This window comes from Solanum lycopersicum, chromosome 12, assembly GCF_036512215.1.
Source record: "Solanum lycopersicum chromosome 12, SLM_r2.1".
Classification (NCBI taxonomy): Eukaryota; Viridiplantae; Streptophyta; class Magnoliopsida; order Solanales; family Solanaceae; genus Solanum; species Solanum lycopersicum.
The window spans coordinates 54475342-54488460 of record NC_090811.1 but is presented as its reverse complement, the minus strand read 5'-3'; the positions used below and the strand labels follow the sequence as shown (position 1 = coordinate 54488460).

Here is a 13119-nt window from a genome sequence, read left to right as displayed (position 1 = left end):
CTTCTTCTACTTAAAAATATATTTATCAACGATAAGTACTACTTATATCATAAATTTTATTTGTATATATAATGTTTTTATAGTGTCAAAATGTTTTCAAAAATTCCTTTCAGCCTTTCAAATTTGAATATTTAATTCATTTTTACTTCTATTAGCATCTCAATTTATATTACTTCCATTATCTAACAATTTGTTTTTCAAAAACTACATGGATTTTTGTATATACTATGTTAGGTGATACTATATTTACAGTCAGAAAAACTTCAACAAAAAGAAATCTTTTATGGGCATACATAAGGAAATTCTTCTTTCTTCAGGACTACGACAATGTTTTTCTTAATACAACATATAATCAGATTAATTCACATAATAGTTCATATATTTTATTTTAAGCAAATATTTCTATTAGGTAAGAGACAAACAAGCTAGGATTTTCCAAAAAGAAAATACAAGTCAAAAGAAAACTAAATAATTATCAAAATGCAGCAAAAAGAAAATTGACATATAATTAAAATTAGAAAATATTTTTGAGTTATTTCTGACACATCAAAGGGATTTCCCTTTTCTTTTTTTTTTTTAAATCTAACAGGTAGAAAAAAGGGCAAATCTGAACCATTCCTCAAAAGGAGGCATTTCTGAACCATTCCAATTGTGTCAAGAGCATTTTTTACCCAATAGGTTGAGTTAAGAGAAAATTAAATCCAATAGGTAGAAGGGCATCTCTGAAGTATTTTTTAATATGTTAAAAGGGCATTTTAGAACCTTTTCAGAATAAAATAAGATGGCTGTTGGAAGCTCGGAATCCAGCTCGCATTGCTTTCCGCAAGAGCAAAAGCTGTTCAGTAACTAGACCAGTGACCAAACGAGACTTCGTGTACAAAAAAAAACAAACTGTGCCCCCACACCTTCCACGAGGGTCCGCCTCTACGAAGAATAAAAGTTTTGATAACCTTAGACATGATATACAATCAAACACGCCGCTGCAAAATTTACCTCAGTTTGAAGTCTTTACACTGTAGAGTTCACTGTAGGAACAAGCTTCAGCTAGAAGCATTCCAAGATTTTAGATATTTTACATATGAAGTAGACAAACCATGCGATGAATCAAATAATTGTTTTAGTACACATATGCTTACCCAGAGACTGTAGCAAACTAAAAGAGCAGCAGCGTCCAATCTTGTAAAAATGGCAGCTAAGACAGTCTGATTGCCATTTCTTGAAGCAGTGCCCGCTTTTGTAATGTATTAATTACTTTATTGGATTCTGCATTTTCAAGCACATCTGCAATTATGGCTGCTGCATGGCCCAGAGGTTCTTCTGCTGCTCTCTTCAGCATAAAGGCCTATAAAACACCAGTGTTAGATGTAACGATAATGCCTCAATCCCAATCTAAGCTGGAATTGACTGTACGAATCCATGTCACTCCATTTAAATCAACTCATAGTTCAAACTCCAAAAGACAAGTGCCATAAATGTGGTGGATACCAACAGCAGTACTTGTTTTGTAATCTCAAGTGTCACCACCAAACCAAAAAGGAGAAACACAAGGAACCAAGAGAATTGGATATTATGACAGGACTTTGGCCGAACATCATCTTTAAAAGAAAAAATTAAAGTGGGGGGATGACAGAATCAAGAGATACACCATAATGTGTGGACAAACATACGGAGATCCAATACTACTAACTCATATTATGAACTTAGTTGCCGATTCACAGTATGATAACTCGTTGCCTTGGAAAAGCATATGGAGATCTAAAGCACCAGTGGAAGTTGCATATCATGTGTGGCTAGCGACAAAAACTCAACTTGACACAGGAAAATCTACCTTTATGGAATTTATCCAGAAACCATCAATCATTTGTTTTTGTATTGCCCTGTGTTGTCTCACAGCTGCAGGACCTATTTTCAAACATGCTGAGATAAAATGGATATGTTGAGAAGCTGGTTTGGAAGGGGGTATGTCAAAGGAGCAATAGAAATGGTGGAGAACTCCCAGCCATTATTTGGCCATTTGGTGGACAACTTGGAAAGAGAGAAATGAAAGATGCTTAGAAGAACAAGCCAGTTCAACACAAGCTAAAAAACAAGTGGTTTCTTTTTTTGTGAAAAGAATTGGTGATGCAGAATCTCTTACTTCCTGTGACCATTTATCAAAAAATCGCTTCTAGATCCACTAGAATCCATGTTGTTAAGATCGATGTGAAGGCTGGATTCCTTTTGTAATTATTTCAAGCGCGCATGCGCACACACATATATGATAATACAGACCTTTAAAAAAACTAATAGCTTCGATACAGTAAGGACACAAAGTAGAAGAAATACAACAACATACCCAGTGAGGTTTGGGGAGGCCCGGGAGGTTAGAGTCTACCCGGACCTGTGTAATTCCACAAGTGAGGTTTGGGGAGGGTAGAGTGTACCCAGACCTATGTAATCCCACAAGTGGGGTTTGGGAGGGTAGAGTGTACCCATACCTTACCCCTACCTAGGAGACATAGATAGGTATTTCCGGATAGACCCTTGACTTGAAATAAAGTTTTTTCAAGCAGTTTAAAAAAGAATATACATAAATGAGAACAGCAACACAATGAAATAATGTGAAATGGGAGATGCACACAACATAAAGAGGAAAGTACAATAATGCAAAAAGAATAATGTGATAACCAAAGAACAAAAAAAAACACAGGTGATAATCGAAATCGAAAAACAAGAAACTAAGAGACTCGTGCTAATACCACTGCAAGAAAGAAGGTCCAATTACCACCACCGATCCAGAAATACAAAAAAGTGAGAGAACTCTCAACTACCAACTAAACTTCTACCCTAATCCGCAACCTCCAAACTCTCTTATCTATTGTCACCTCGATAAGCTCAAGATGTGTCCTGTCTTGTCTAATCACTTCGTCCAAATATTTATTCGGTTCCCGGCAGAAGAAATGAATGATAGAATTAATATTTCCCATTCCAACAACTTCCAAATCGCGAGAACTCTTTACACCCATGATATTATGGTACTTATTAGTGAGTAACACAGATATGCCAAATACAATGGATCTCAGATCTAGGGGTGCTTATAAAGTGGTTCAGTTCAGTGTTGAGTGTTCCACTTAACGGTTTGGCTTATCGGTTTTATATGTGCTAATCTGTTATATGTGCTAATCTGTTACCAAACAATAAGATATTCGTTTATTTGATCCGGTTTAATGATTATCGATTGGGTTATTGATTAATCGGTCAAGTAACTCACTTTAGCATTTCCACTAAAAATATGATCCTACAAATGGAGAGACAGACAAGCAAAAATTAAAGAATTGCCTGTCCTGGTCATCATATGTGAGCTTGCTGCTAAGATCTTTTTTTAATGAGCATCTCCACTACACACAAATGGAGTCATGCAAAAACTTGAAAAAATGCTAATCATAGCAGTGTCCCGTAGAACTTAAAATACACCCAAACATAATAAAAATGAAACAGAACAAAAATCTGATATGGAAGAAATAAATTCTCAATAATGGTGCATATTACAAAAGTTGTTAAACTGGATACTTAAGTTGTTCTATGGGAAGCAACTGAAATTCTAATTAAAAAAGAAAATGCTCGATATAGAGAATATTAAATGGGCCATCAACAAACAGTTATATGGTGTTTATTTAGCTGAGATGATTTTATATAATCACGGGTAATATTGTAAACTTTGTTTGAATTAACCAGTTATCCGATATAAAAATTAGACGATCCATCCCGAACCGATAACCCGATTTTAATATTCTAAACCACCTCCAAACCGTTAATCTGATATTAACAATTTTTTGGTTGGGTTAACAGTTTCGGTTTGGTTTGAACATACTACTCAGATCCATGCTTCAGGGAACAAATATTTAAGCAATGTTGAATTTTAAGAGGAAGACCTGTCCATGATGTGTAATTGTCAATGTACAGGGTTGCTGACTCCATGGTTCTCCATCTACTTGAACAGGAAATGCAGCAAAAAGTTGAATTTTGATCACTTGTCCTTGTGCAAGCCTCCGAGCTTTTGAAAGCCCGACCTGATTGCAACAACGATGCTCTTATCACAGAAGTTAAGCATTTAAAAGCAACTGAAAGACCAAATAAACCATAATGAAAATGTCCCAGAAACAATTGAATTGTCTAATCAGATTAAAACAATAGCAGTTGATCACAATTCAAAATAACCCATCAAGAAACAATGATCCATCTATTGCTCCTTCACCTTTACTTACTCCTTAACTATATCTGCAACAACTCTTGCCACTGAACTACTAGACTACAAGATATCAATATGACCAGATACCACATTGGGATATGAACACAAAATAACAACAGCTAAGTGATTAACATCACTAAAAACAGTATTGAAACATCTCTAGGAAACAAAGCTTTAAAATGATGATTATTCACTACACTAACATCATCTCCGGAATAGCCTAAAATATACCTGCAGCTTCCCCAGATGCCAGGTACCAGAAATGCTAACAACCTCCAGCATCTTATCGTGCATGGATTGAGGATCAAGATTATCATAGCTCTCATCTTCATTCTGCCATAAGTCTACTCCGCCCATGTAGCTCCCTATATTAGCTACAAGAACACCTTCTGCATCCTAGAAACAGAAGGAGTGTGATCAATTCACATCTGATCAATTAACTAACTAGTAGTTGTATTTTTAGTAATCTCCAGACAAGGAAACTAACTGCGGATATATATATAACAAGAAGTGAGCATGTAAAATGACTTAAATGTAAACAAAAAAAAGATATGAACTTTTCACAAGAATTGTGCAGCTTTGCATTAGACAGATACCTCAGGAACCTCAATCTCAACACCATCAACCTCCACACGAACTTGCCATGGAAAATCTGCAAAAGTTCTATCCATTATACTCTTGGCGCCTTCTCTGGCATAAAGAACTTTGTTCATGAACTGCAAAGTTTCCCCAAATATTTTCAGCATGGACAGAAATACAAATAGATACATAAATGACTTAAGTAATCAATAAACATTATCCCTATATGGATCAAACAATCATGAACCCCAACCTCTAAGCTATCGTTTGGTAAAAAGACAGTTATGCAAGGATGAGTTATATCTTCTGAATATTTAGTTTGATGTATTAGACATCAGTATATAATATATAATTTAGACTATTTGTTTACTTTTAAACAACATAAAACTTTTTTACTACGATGAGGGTTAGTTTGGTCATTTTAGCATTTTAATCCATGTGTTATGTAATAACCACATTCATATTCCACATACAATAATGCACACATTCTCGCATAACCTATAAGGGGTAGCTTGGTAGGGTGTATAAAGAATAATGTTAAATAGAATGTATTAGTAATACTTGCATTAATTATGCAAAGATCATTTTTATGCATTGTTTCATTTGGTGTATTAAATATAGCATGAGTTGCATAATTTTTTTTTATAACTGAGAAATCCATCGCCCTTTGGACCAATCACAGCCTTCTAAACTCGGTGGATATTGGGCCCGCCCCTCTACCATTCTCCACTTATATTTCGGGCTTCGCTTTGCATGGTGTGGGGCTTAAAGTTGCAACCTAAGACACAAATCTTCCACCTTTTGCCACTCGAGCTAGGCAGGGGCCATTGCACAATTATTTTTAAAATACTTATTTACAAAAATACCCTCCAGAAATATGGTTAGAAAGGTGTAAAAAAGTTTTGAGGGTCTTTAAGCATGCTAATTCATGCATTGAATCCCATTGCATTACTAATACCAAGAATTTCCATGTATTAGTAATACATTCTCTATAGATTCCAAGTCAGGGGTACGGTCTGCTAGACACTACATTTTCCTGGCCCAATTTGTGGGGTTACACTATGTATACTGTTGTGTTGTTGTTATGATGATGACACGAGTTTACCTTAAATGTTAAAACATAGACATTAAAGATTCATGTAGTTGACCCCAACTTAATTGGAATAAAGGCATAGTTACCATATCAAACTTACCAACCAAATTGTCATGCTTCATATTCTCCACTTAAAACGAAAAGATATTTGCATTACCTGATTGTAAAACTTTTCGGGGTTCTCCTCCCTCATATTATGGATTTCTAATGCAACCTTTGCATCGCAACCAACACCTGATTATCACTTGAAAAACATTCATCAGATTCTATATCAAAGAAAGTGAGAAACTCACTCAATTTTTCCAGGCAAAACATTCAACATTCTTTTATGTCACTGGAGATGATTTAGATATCACTAATATATATGACATGAAAAGACATGTTAACATACCAAGGTAATTGTTCAAGAACTTAGGAGGTTGAAGCAGCTCTCCCTGTTGATTTAACACTGAAACTTTCCAACGATCAAGAATGGTTACCGCGGCTTGTTCGATATCATGCAAAAGTGTGCAAAGACCTCCTTGCCTCTCAACTGCACCCAAGCCACCACCCCAAGAAAGAACTCGAGCCAAATCATTTCCCGTCCCAGCAGGAAGTATTGCTACTGGTGGAGGTGAAACAAAGTTCTGTTTATCTATAGCGTTCAAAACCCAACCAACAGTTCCATCTCCTCCACAAACGAGAATCCGGAAGTGAGGGACACTTCTGAATAGATAAAGACCTATTTCGGGTCCTTCTGTTGAGCTCAACTCAAAGACCTAATTAGCATATGCACGCAACATCAGATAATGACACTCATGGACATCAAATTTTTGAATCTACTAAAAGGTAAACAACACTATGAAAGCTAATAGTAAAATAATAAATCACCTTCCATGATACTCATTAAAATTGGAGCTATAGTCAAACTGGCATAATTAGCTCAGGAATTAGCTATTTTACATTAGAATTCTGTAAAACGGAAAAACTAAACTTCTTTCTATTTTAATTCTCTCCCTTTAACTTGATAGATGCCTGTGTAAGTCAAATTTTACAATCTTCATGTCAATTCAACTGAAAATGAAGATTGACGATTCTCCTGTGACAAATGCCTGATATTATACCAATCGAGTAATCAACCTATTTGTCTGTAGGTGAAGCGTAAAATTATCAATTGAAATGTGTTCAAACAGCTATCCTAATAATGTATATATGTTATGACCGACGCCCAATGGCCCGCGGTTTATAAGCTTTTTTTATTGATATGGTAAAGCCCTAACTTTGTAGCTAAGTCGTATCCCATGGTAGTAACATTTCTTAATCTGTAAGCAACTGTTCGACTGATTCACAAATCTTCCTACATACGTAGATAGAGGGCAAACAAATTACAATGTAGTCGTGCCAAAAGAGAAGTGACTAGCTAAGAGATGTTGCTCTAAATGACCTGACCTGCACAGGATTTAACAAAATGTTCAATCGCTGCCTAAGTGAATCTCCTCGCTGAGCTCCACTTTTCTTGTTTAGGAAAACTAGCAGAGGCCTAGCATCTGGAGGCAAATCAGTCAATTCATATTTCTGTTTTATTCGTATTAACTGAGACTCATCCTTCTGGTTGATAGAAGAACTCCTCTTGAAGTTTGGTATAGATACAAGCTTTTTCAGAACATTTCCTTGATGCTGATCTACATTCTCTCTCTGTATACCACCATTATAATTTTCCTCTTCTCTGTAAGTATCATTTACTTGATAAGTATCTGTGGTGCTTTCAGTGGATGTGTTACCCATAGTGTCACCATTGCCCGCAGAAACCACATTTCCATTTTTTTTGTTATTGTGTTTGTGTTTGTATTTCTTGCTTTGACTTCTAATACTAGCACGTACTGAAGATGCAATCTCATTGGCTCCTTGTGTGATGGAACTAAGCAGTCCACCAGAGGATGTCCTAGTTAACTCTTTAATATGAAGAGGCGATAAAATAAGCCTTTTAAAAGGGCCCAAGTCACAAATATCACCTGTTTCATTGAACATATTAGCATGGCAATAAACGTGAACCAGGCGCTGACACCACAAGCAGCACCATACAGGGGAACCCCCAAGAAATGAACTGCTGCACGGCTCTTCACAGTAGCTGCAGAAACAGGATTCATCTGGTTGATCTGCCACCTCTGTCCACCGAACTGCCCATTGGTGTACCACGTGCTTATATCCAAACATTGATACACATTTGCAATCCTTAAGAGCATTCAATGAGCAACTAAGATGAGCTGCTGCACCACAAGTGTTGCAGCAATTAAAAGAACTCTCTGATGCCACCATTGGTCCAAGAGTTTGAGATGGAGACATAGACTGTAAGCAGACACAGCAATTTAAACTTTTTCCTCGAGATATGGATTCCAGAGTCCAAGTATGAGGAGCTACAGGGACCGTATACTTGGCTTTCGGGTTTTTCTTTGACCTAGCTATGGCTTTCATCCAACTAATGTTTACGTTCCTTCTCCATTGGAAAGCTGTATAAAAGATTGTGAGAATTCCAACTAAACCAGCAATAAAAAAGGAGAGAATCAAGAACCATGATTGAGCCATCTCAGAGGAATTTTTCCTGATCCAGCTAGGAAGGGGAAACTCTAATTCTTGATAGTCTTCCATTTCCTAATTATATTCCCATAATTTTCACAAACATCTGCAGAACATATCCTAAAAGTAACAAATCAACAGCCAGAAAGGGCATTAAACTAACATATATAACTGCATCGTGCAACTTCTACTGAAGAAACCATTTGAAGCCCCAGAAGCTGGTTATTAGTCCCCTGAGGTCGGTTACCTTGTTTCCCCAATAATCACATATGTTCCAGTGAAGTACTCAGGTGATGGTGGTTGTACACTCCAAACTTGCAATTCTGCTCATTTTGTTTGCCCTCTCAAAGGGCTGTAAACTTTTTGATGAGGGTAGCAGAGACAAAAAAGTACCCTGCAATAAGGAAAAGAATTACAACAACAACAAACCCAGTAAATTCCACTTTGTGGGGTCAGGGGAGGGTAGAGTGTACACCTTACCACGACCTCTTTGAGGTAATGAGGTTGTTCCTAAAAGACTCAGCTCAAGCAAATCAAAACAGTAATTAAAAGATAAACATGACTAATAGCAAAGTAGTATGAAGCATATATGCAAGGAACCATGATATCAACAGCAAGGTGCAATCACCTAAACACAGCAAACCACATATGCTAATCAAACCAAAACCAAAGACTACATGAATATGCTAAAACTACGATCAACACATACCTCCACCCATCCAGAGACCGGAATAGGCTAGAAATAAGAACACCTCTCAACTACCTACTAATCTTCTACTCTTATCTGTAACCTCCAATAAGGTCATGTCCTCGATAAGCTGCAAATGCATCATATCCTGCCTAATCACGACTCCTCAGTACTTCATTGGCCTACATCTATCTCTCCTTGCACCCACAATATCAAGCCTTCCGCACCTGCTTATTGGGGCATCTACACATCTCCTCTTCACATACCCAAACCATCTGAGTCTCCCTTCCCTCATCTTATCCACCACAGAGGTCATTTCCACTTTCATGGAAATCCTCATTCCTAATTCTACTACTCCTAGTATGCCCACACATCCATCTCAACATCTTCATTTTCGCCACTTGCATCTTCTAAACATGGAAATTCATGATTGGACAACACCTTGCCCCATACAACAAAAGTCAGTCTAGCCACTACTCTATAAAACTAACCTTTAAACTTTGATGGTACCTTCTTGTCACACAAATTGTTGGATGCAAGTCCACTTCATTCATGCTTGATCTCCCATTCCCTTGGATCAAAGACGTCATATACTCAAATACTTCTCTCTTGGGGATAACTTGAGCACCAAGCTTCACTAGGAAATAAATAAGGGTAATAAGGAAAGAAATTAAACTAGAAAAAGATATAGCTTTAATATGGCAACAAACAAAGGGATAAGAGAAGGGACATAAGAAGGAAATCACACTAAGGAAGTAACAACTAATATTTTTCCTTATGTTATATAAAGGGGAATAACTCATATGAAAAGACACAAATAAACTTGTAGTACTTCCAATGGATTTTCCATGTTGTCACGTTTCATTTTCCTTGTGAAAGAAGAGGCTAAGAAATGTCACAACTCTTTTAGAGGTTTAACAGAGAAGAGCCACCCCCTAACATGTTAAGGTGTGTTATGGCACTATTTACTACTACTAAGCGCAATTACTTTTGTTTTCAGCCTAACCATACATTGATCTCATACGCTCGTACACTTTGCTTTAATTTAACTTTGTCTAATAATTGCAATTAACTCTGTTTAATTAGTCTACATCACACAAAGATTGGGTAAGGGTTCAAATTATCGAAAAAAGAAGATGTTAATAACCTTTCGAGGTCAACAACTATGTGTCTAGTTCGGATTTAGAACTATGGGGAATAACTAATTTAAGAAGACAAAATGCACAAATATGCTAGTCAAATTTTGAAACTAAAGTAAAATAAGTTGAAGCAAGAATTAAACGTGTCTTTTCAAAAATTGATAAGTAATCACCCCAAATCCTTGCAACATCCCCTCCCTTTGGATTACAACCCGATAAACTTTGTTTCAATTTGTTTGCCTGGTTTTGACTTGGCATGGAGTTTAAGAAAGTAAAGAAGACTTCTTGATCTTGTAGTCTTGAACATAAGATACCAGAATGTACCAGTATCGAAGTTTCCTTTAAACTTGTAATCTTGAACATGTTAGAATTAAAGAGCGCTAAAAATGGAAAGACATATTCTTTTTGAAAGGGATTAAAAGAAAAGTGGACAAACAAATTGCAATGGGAGGAATATATTGTTACTGCCTCCGTTCCAAAAAGAAAGATGGATTTCAGAGTATGAGCAAAAAGAATCTACTTTTGGCTTCAGTTTGGACATTGATTTTCAGAATATATTTTAAATGAACTTTTACATAGTTACAAATTTCTACAAATTAACAACTTTATCATAATATTAAGTATTCAGAACATGTTTGACTAAATCATAGTGAAACAAATACTTATTAGTTTTCTTCCTGAAACAGTAAGTACGATATAGATCCATGTTTATGTGTGTGTGTCACTAACCAACAGATACATCCATGGCACTGCATAATGTGTTATAGTTCAAACATATTGCAAACCCCAACAACCATCACCACCAACGGGAATAAGTGAAGGCCAAAAAATTTATGATCTTCAGTATTTCTCACTCATAATTCTAAGTGCTATACTTGCTTCTCTAATCAAATCAAGTCATAACGAAAAATTATATCTTCAAAAAAGCATATACAGATTGATCAAGCGGAAAGATAATAGTACCACCTAAAAAGGTATCAATCAAACCAACCCTCAGTGACAGACAAGTACGAATCATGTATATCCATTTATATCAGTTTCCTTAGAACCAGAGTTTGTCGAAGTTACTTTAATCTTAACACTGAAAAAAGTTCCCAACCAAACCAAAGCCAGAAAAGGATATACAGAAAAATAAACAGTGAAAATTGAGAAATACATCACCATGTTAAACCAAAAAATATATATATGTGATCACAAATCGCAAAAGAAAATGTAATACCAACAACATGTCAATCGTAGAGGCTTCACCAAATGAACATGAACAAAATAAGAAGAGATCGAGTTATGTCTTTTATCTCAGACTTGTCGCTGCAAAACCCTAGCTGGTAAAGAATCAAAGCAAAAGTGAAGTGAAGCAAAGCAAATAAAAAGCAAATCTGCACTGTTTTATGCCGCTTTCAGCAAATAGAGGATTAGAAAATATATAAATATCAATATAAACAACAATTAAGGTATTTAATGGGTTAACTTTACTTTATTTTCTTGACTTTACTTTATATGCTTGGATTTGCTTTTTAGTTCTTTATGCATATTTTGTAGTAAGTAGTTATTTGGTAGAGTGAATCTATAAAAATACCGAATGCATTAGTTACATTAGTTAGGGGTACAAAATTGAATCGATTAATAAATTGAACAGAAAAAATGTTATTGAATTATTGGATTTTTAATGAATTTATAAAAATAAAGTTATTGAGATATTGGTTAGATATTGATTTTTACTCGATAACCTAATAAAACAATAATAATTTACAACTTTATTTTTACAACTTTATTCTTCCTAAATATTAAATATTAATAATTTAATATATCACTAAACACTACAAGTATATCAAATTATTAGTACTCTATCCACTTCACATTAGGTTTGCAATTGTAGCTATTTGATTCTAGTTTTAATTTTAGTTTTAGTCTTGTCTATTTGACTTTAGCTTTAGTTTGTAATTGTAGGTTATGGCTTTTGCAAATTTGTAAACGTTGGCAATTTGATTAACATAACAAATATAATTTTATGTTTTGGCGGTCATGATATGTAATTATAACTTTTGAACTATATTTTCTCTTATTGATGTAATTTCTTATTATCTTTCTTATTTCACTAAATCAAATCATTTAGAGAAGTGAAAAGTCATATAATATTTTATGAATATTTTTTTATTGGATAAATAAAAAATCGAAACGATAACGACTAAAATCGATAGATCAAAAACCAATAAAAATATCTTATTGATTTGTTGTTTGGTTAGCATATTTAAAAATCAAAAACTGATAAAAATATCTTATTGATTTGTTATTTGGTTAGCATATTTAAAAACCAAAAATCGATAAATCGAACCGATAATACATAAAATCGAACCGAACTGACCGAGGCATACCCCTAATATTAGTAGTCTCTTGTTTGGTACATATTTCTTTATGTTATGTATAATTAGGGCCTGTTTGGAAGGACAATCGGTGATTGAATTTGATGCAATTATAGTGTCTTGTCCTGTGGAAGGACATGTATTTACTTGATCAGCAAGTAACTGGTGTAAACAGCAAGGTGTAATTACACTCTACAATTCATAGGGAGAGGCTGTGAATTGGTGGTAATTACATAGTGTAATTACCACCTAATTACTTTTTAATTTTCTTTTTTTATTTATATTATTTTAAGTTCTTTATTATTATTATTATTATTCTAAAAATTGTAAAAGTTTATTTTTATTTTGTATTACTATATTTCATTTTCTTCTTGTTCTCAACCTTACTTTACATGATTCTATGTAACTTTTTCGTATTATCTATTTATTTATGTCATGCTTATTTTCTCATTAGCATAATTTTATTAGTATTCTAATTT

The 13119-nt window shown here is 34.8% G+C and overlaps 1 protein-coding gene across 10 annotated transcripts; it reads right to left on the bottom strand.

The window, feature by feature from the left end:
* Positions 1-963: 963 nt before the first annotated feature.
* Positions 964-11751, bottom strand: LOC101243968 (diacylglycerol kinase 1-like). 10 transcript variants are annotated; one of them, XM_069292685.1, is made up of 9 exons: positions 11500-11724; positions 9633-9778; positions 7329-8847; positions 6292-6658; positions 6058-6134; positions 4825-4944; positions 4460-4624; positions 3912-4049; positions 964-1342 (listed from the first exon to the last, which is right to left on the bottom strand). In XM_069292685.1, exons 3-9 carry the CDS (start codon positions 8523-8525, stop codon positions 1193-1195), a joined length of 2214 nt encoding a protein of 737 aa, XP_069148786.1. In that variant the 5' UTR covers positions 8526-8847; positions 9633-9778; positions 11500-11724; the 3' UTR covers positions 964-1192. The 10 variants fall into 10 exon arrangements, with proteins under 10 accessions (XP_069148786.1, XP_069148788.1, XP_069148789.1 ...); XM_069292687.1 differs by having other exon boundaries at positions 9652-9778; positions 11500-11709; XM_069292688.1 differs by having other exon boundaries at positions 11504-11709.
* Between the last annotated feature and the right edge of the window lie 1368 nt (positions 11752-13119).

Coding starts and splice junctions, on each gene's coding strand:
- LOC101243968 (XM_010315918.4), bottom strand. CDS start 8,525: ATGGAAGACTATCAAGAATTAGAGTTTCCCCTTCCTAGCTGGATCAGG. Junction 6,135..6,291: donor GTTCTTGAACAATTACCTTG/GTATGTTAACAT, acceptor AGTGATAATCAG/GTGTTGGTTGCGATGCAAAG. Junction 1,343..3,911: donor CAATTACACATCATGGACAG/GTCTTCCTCTTA, acceptor GGTGTTTTATAG/GCCTTTATGCTGAAGAGAGC.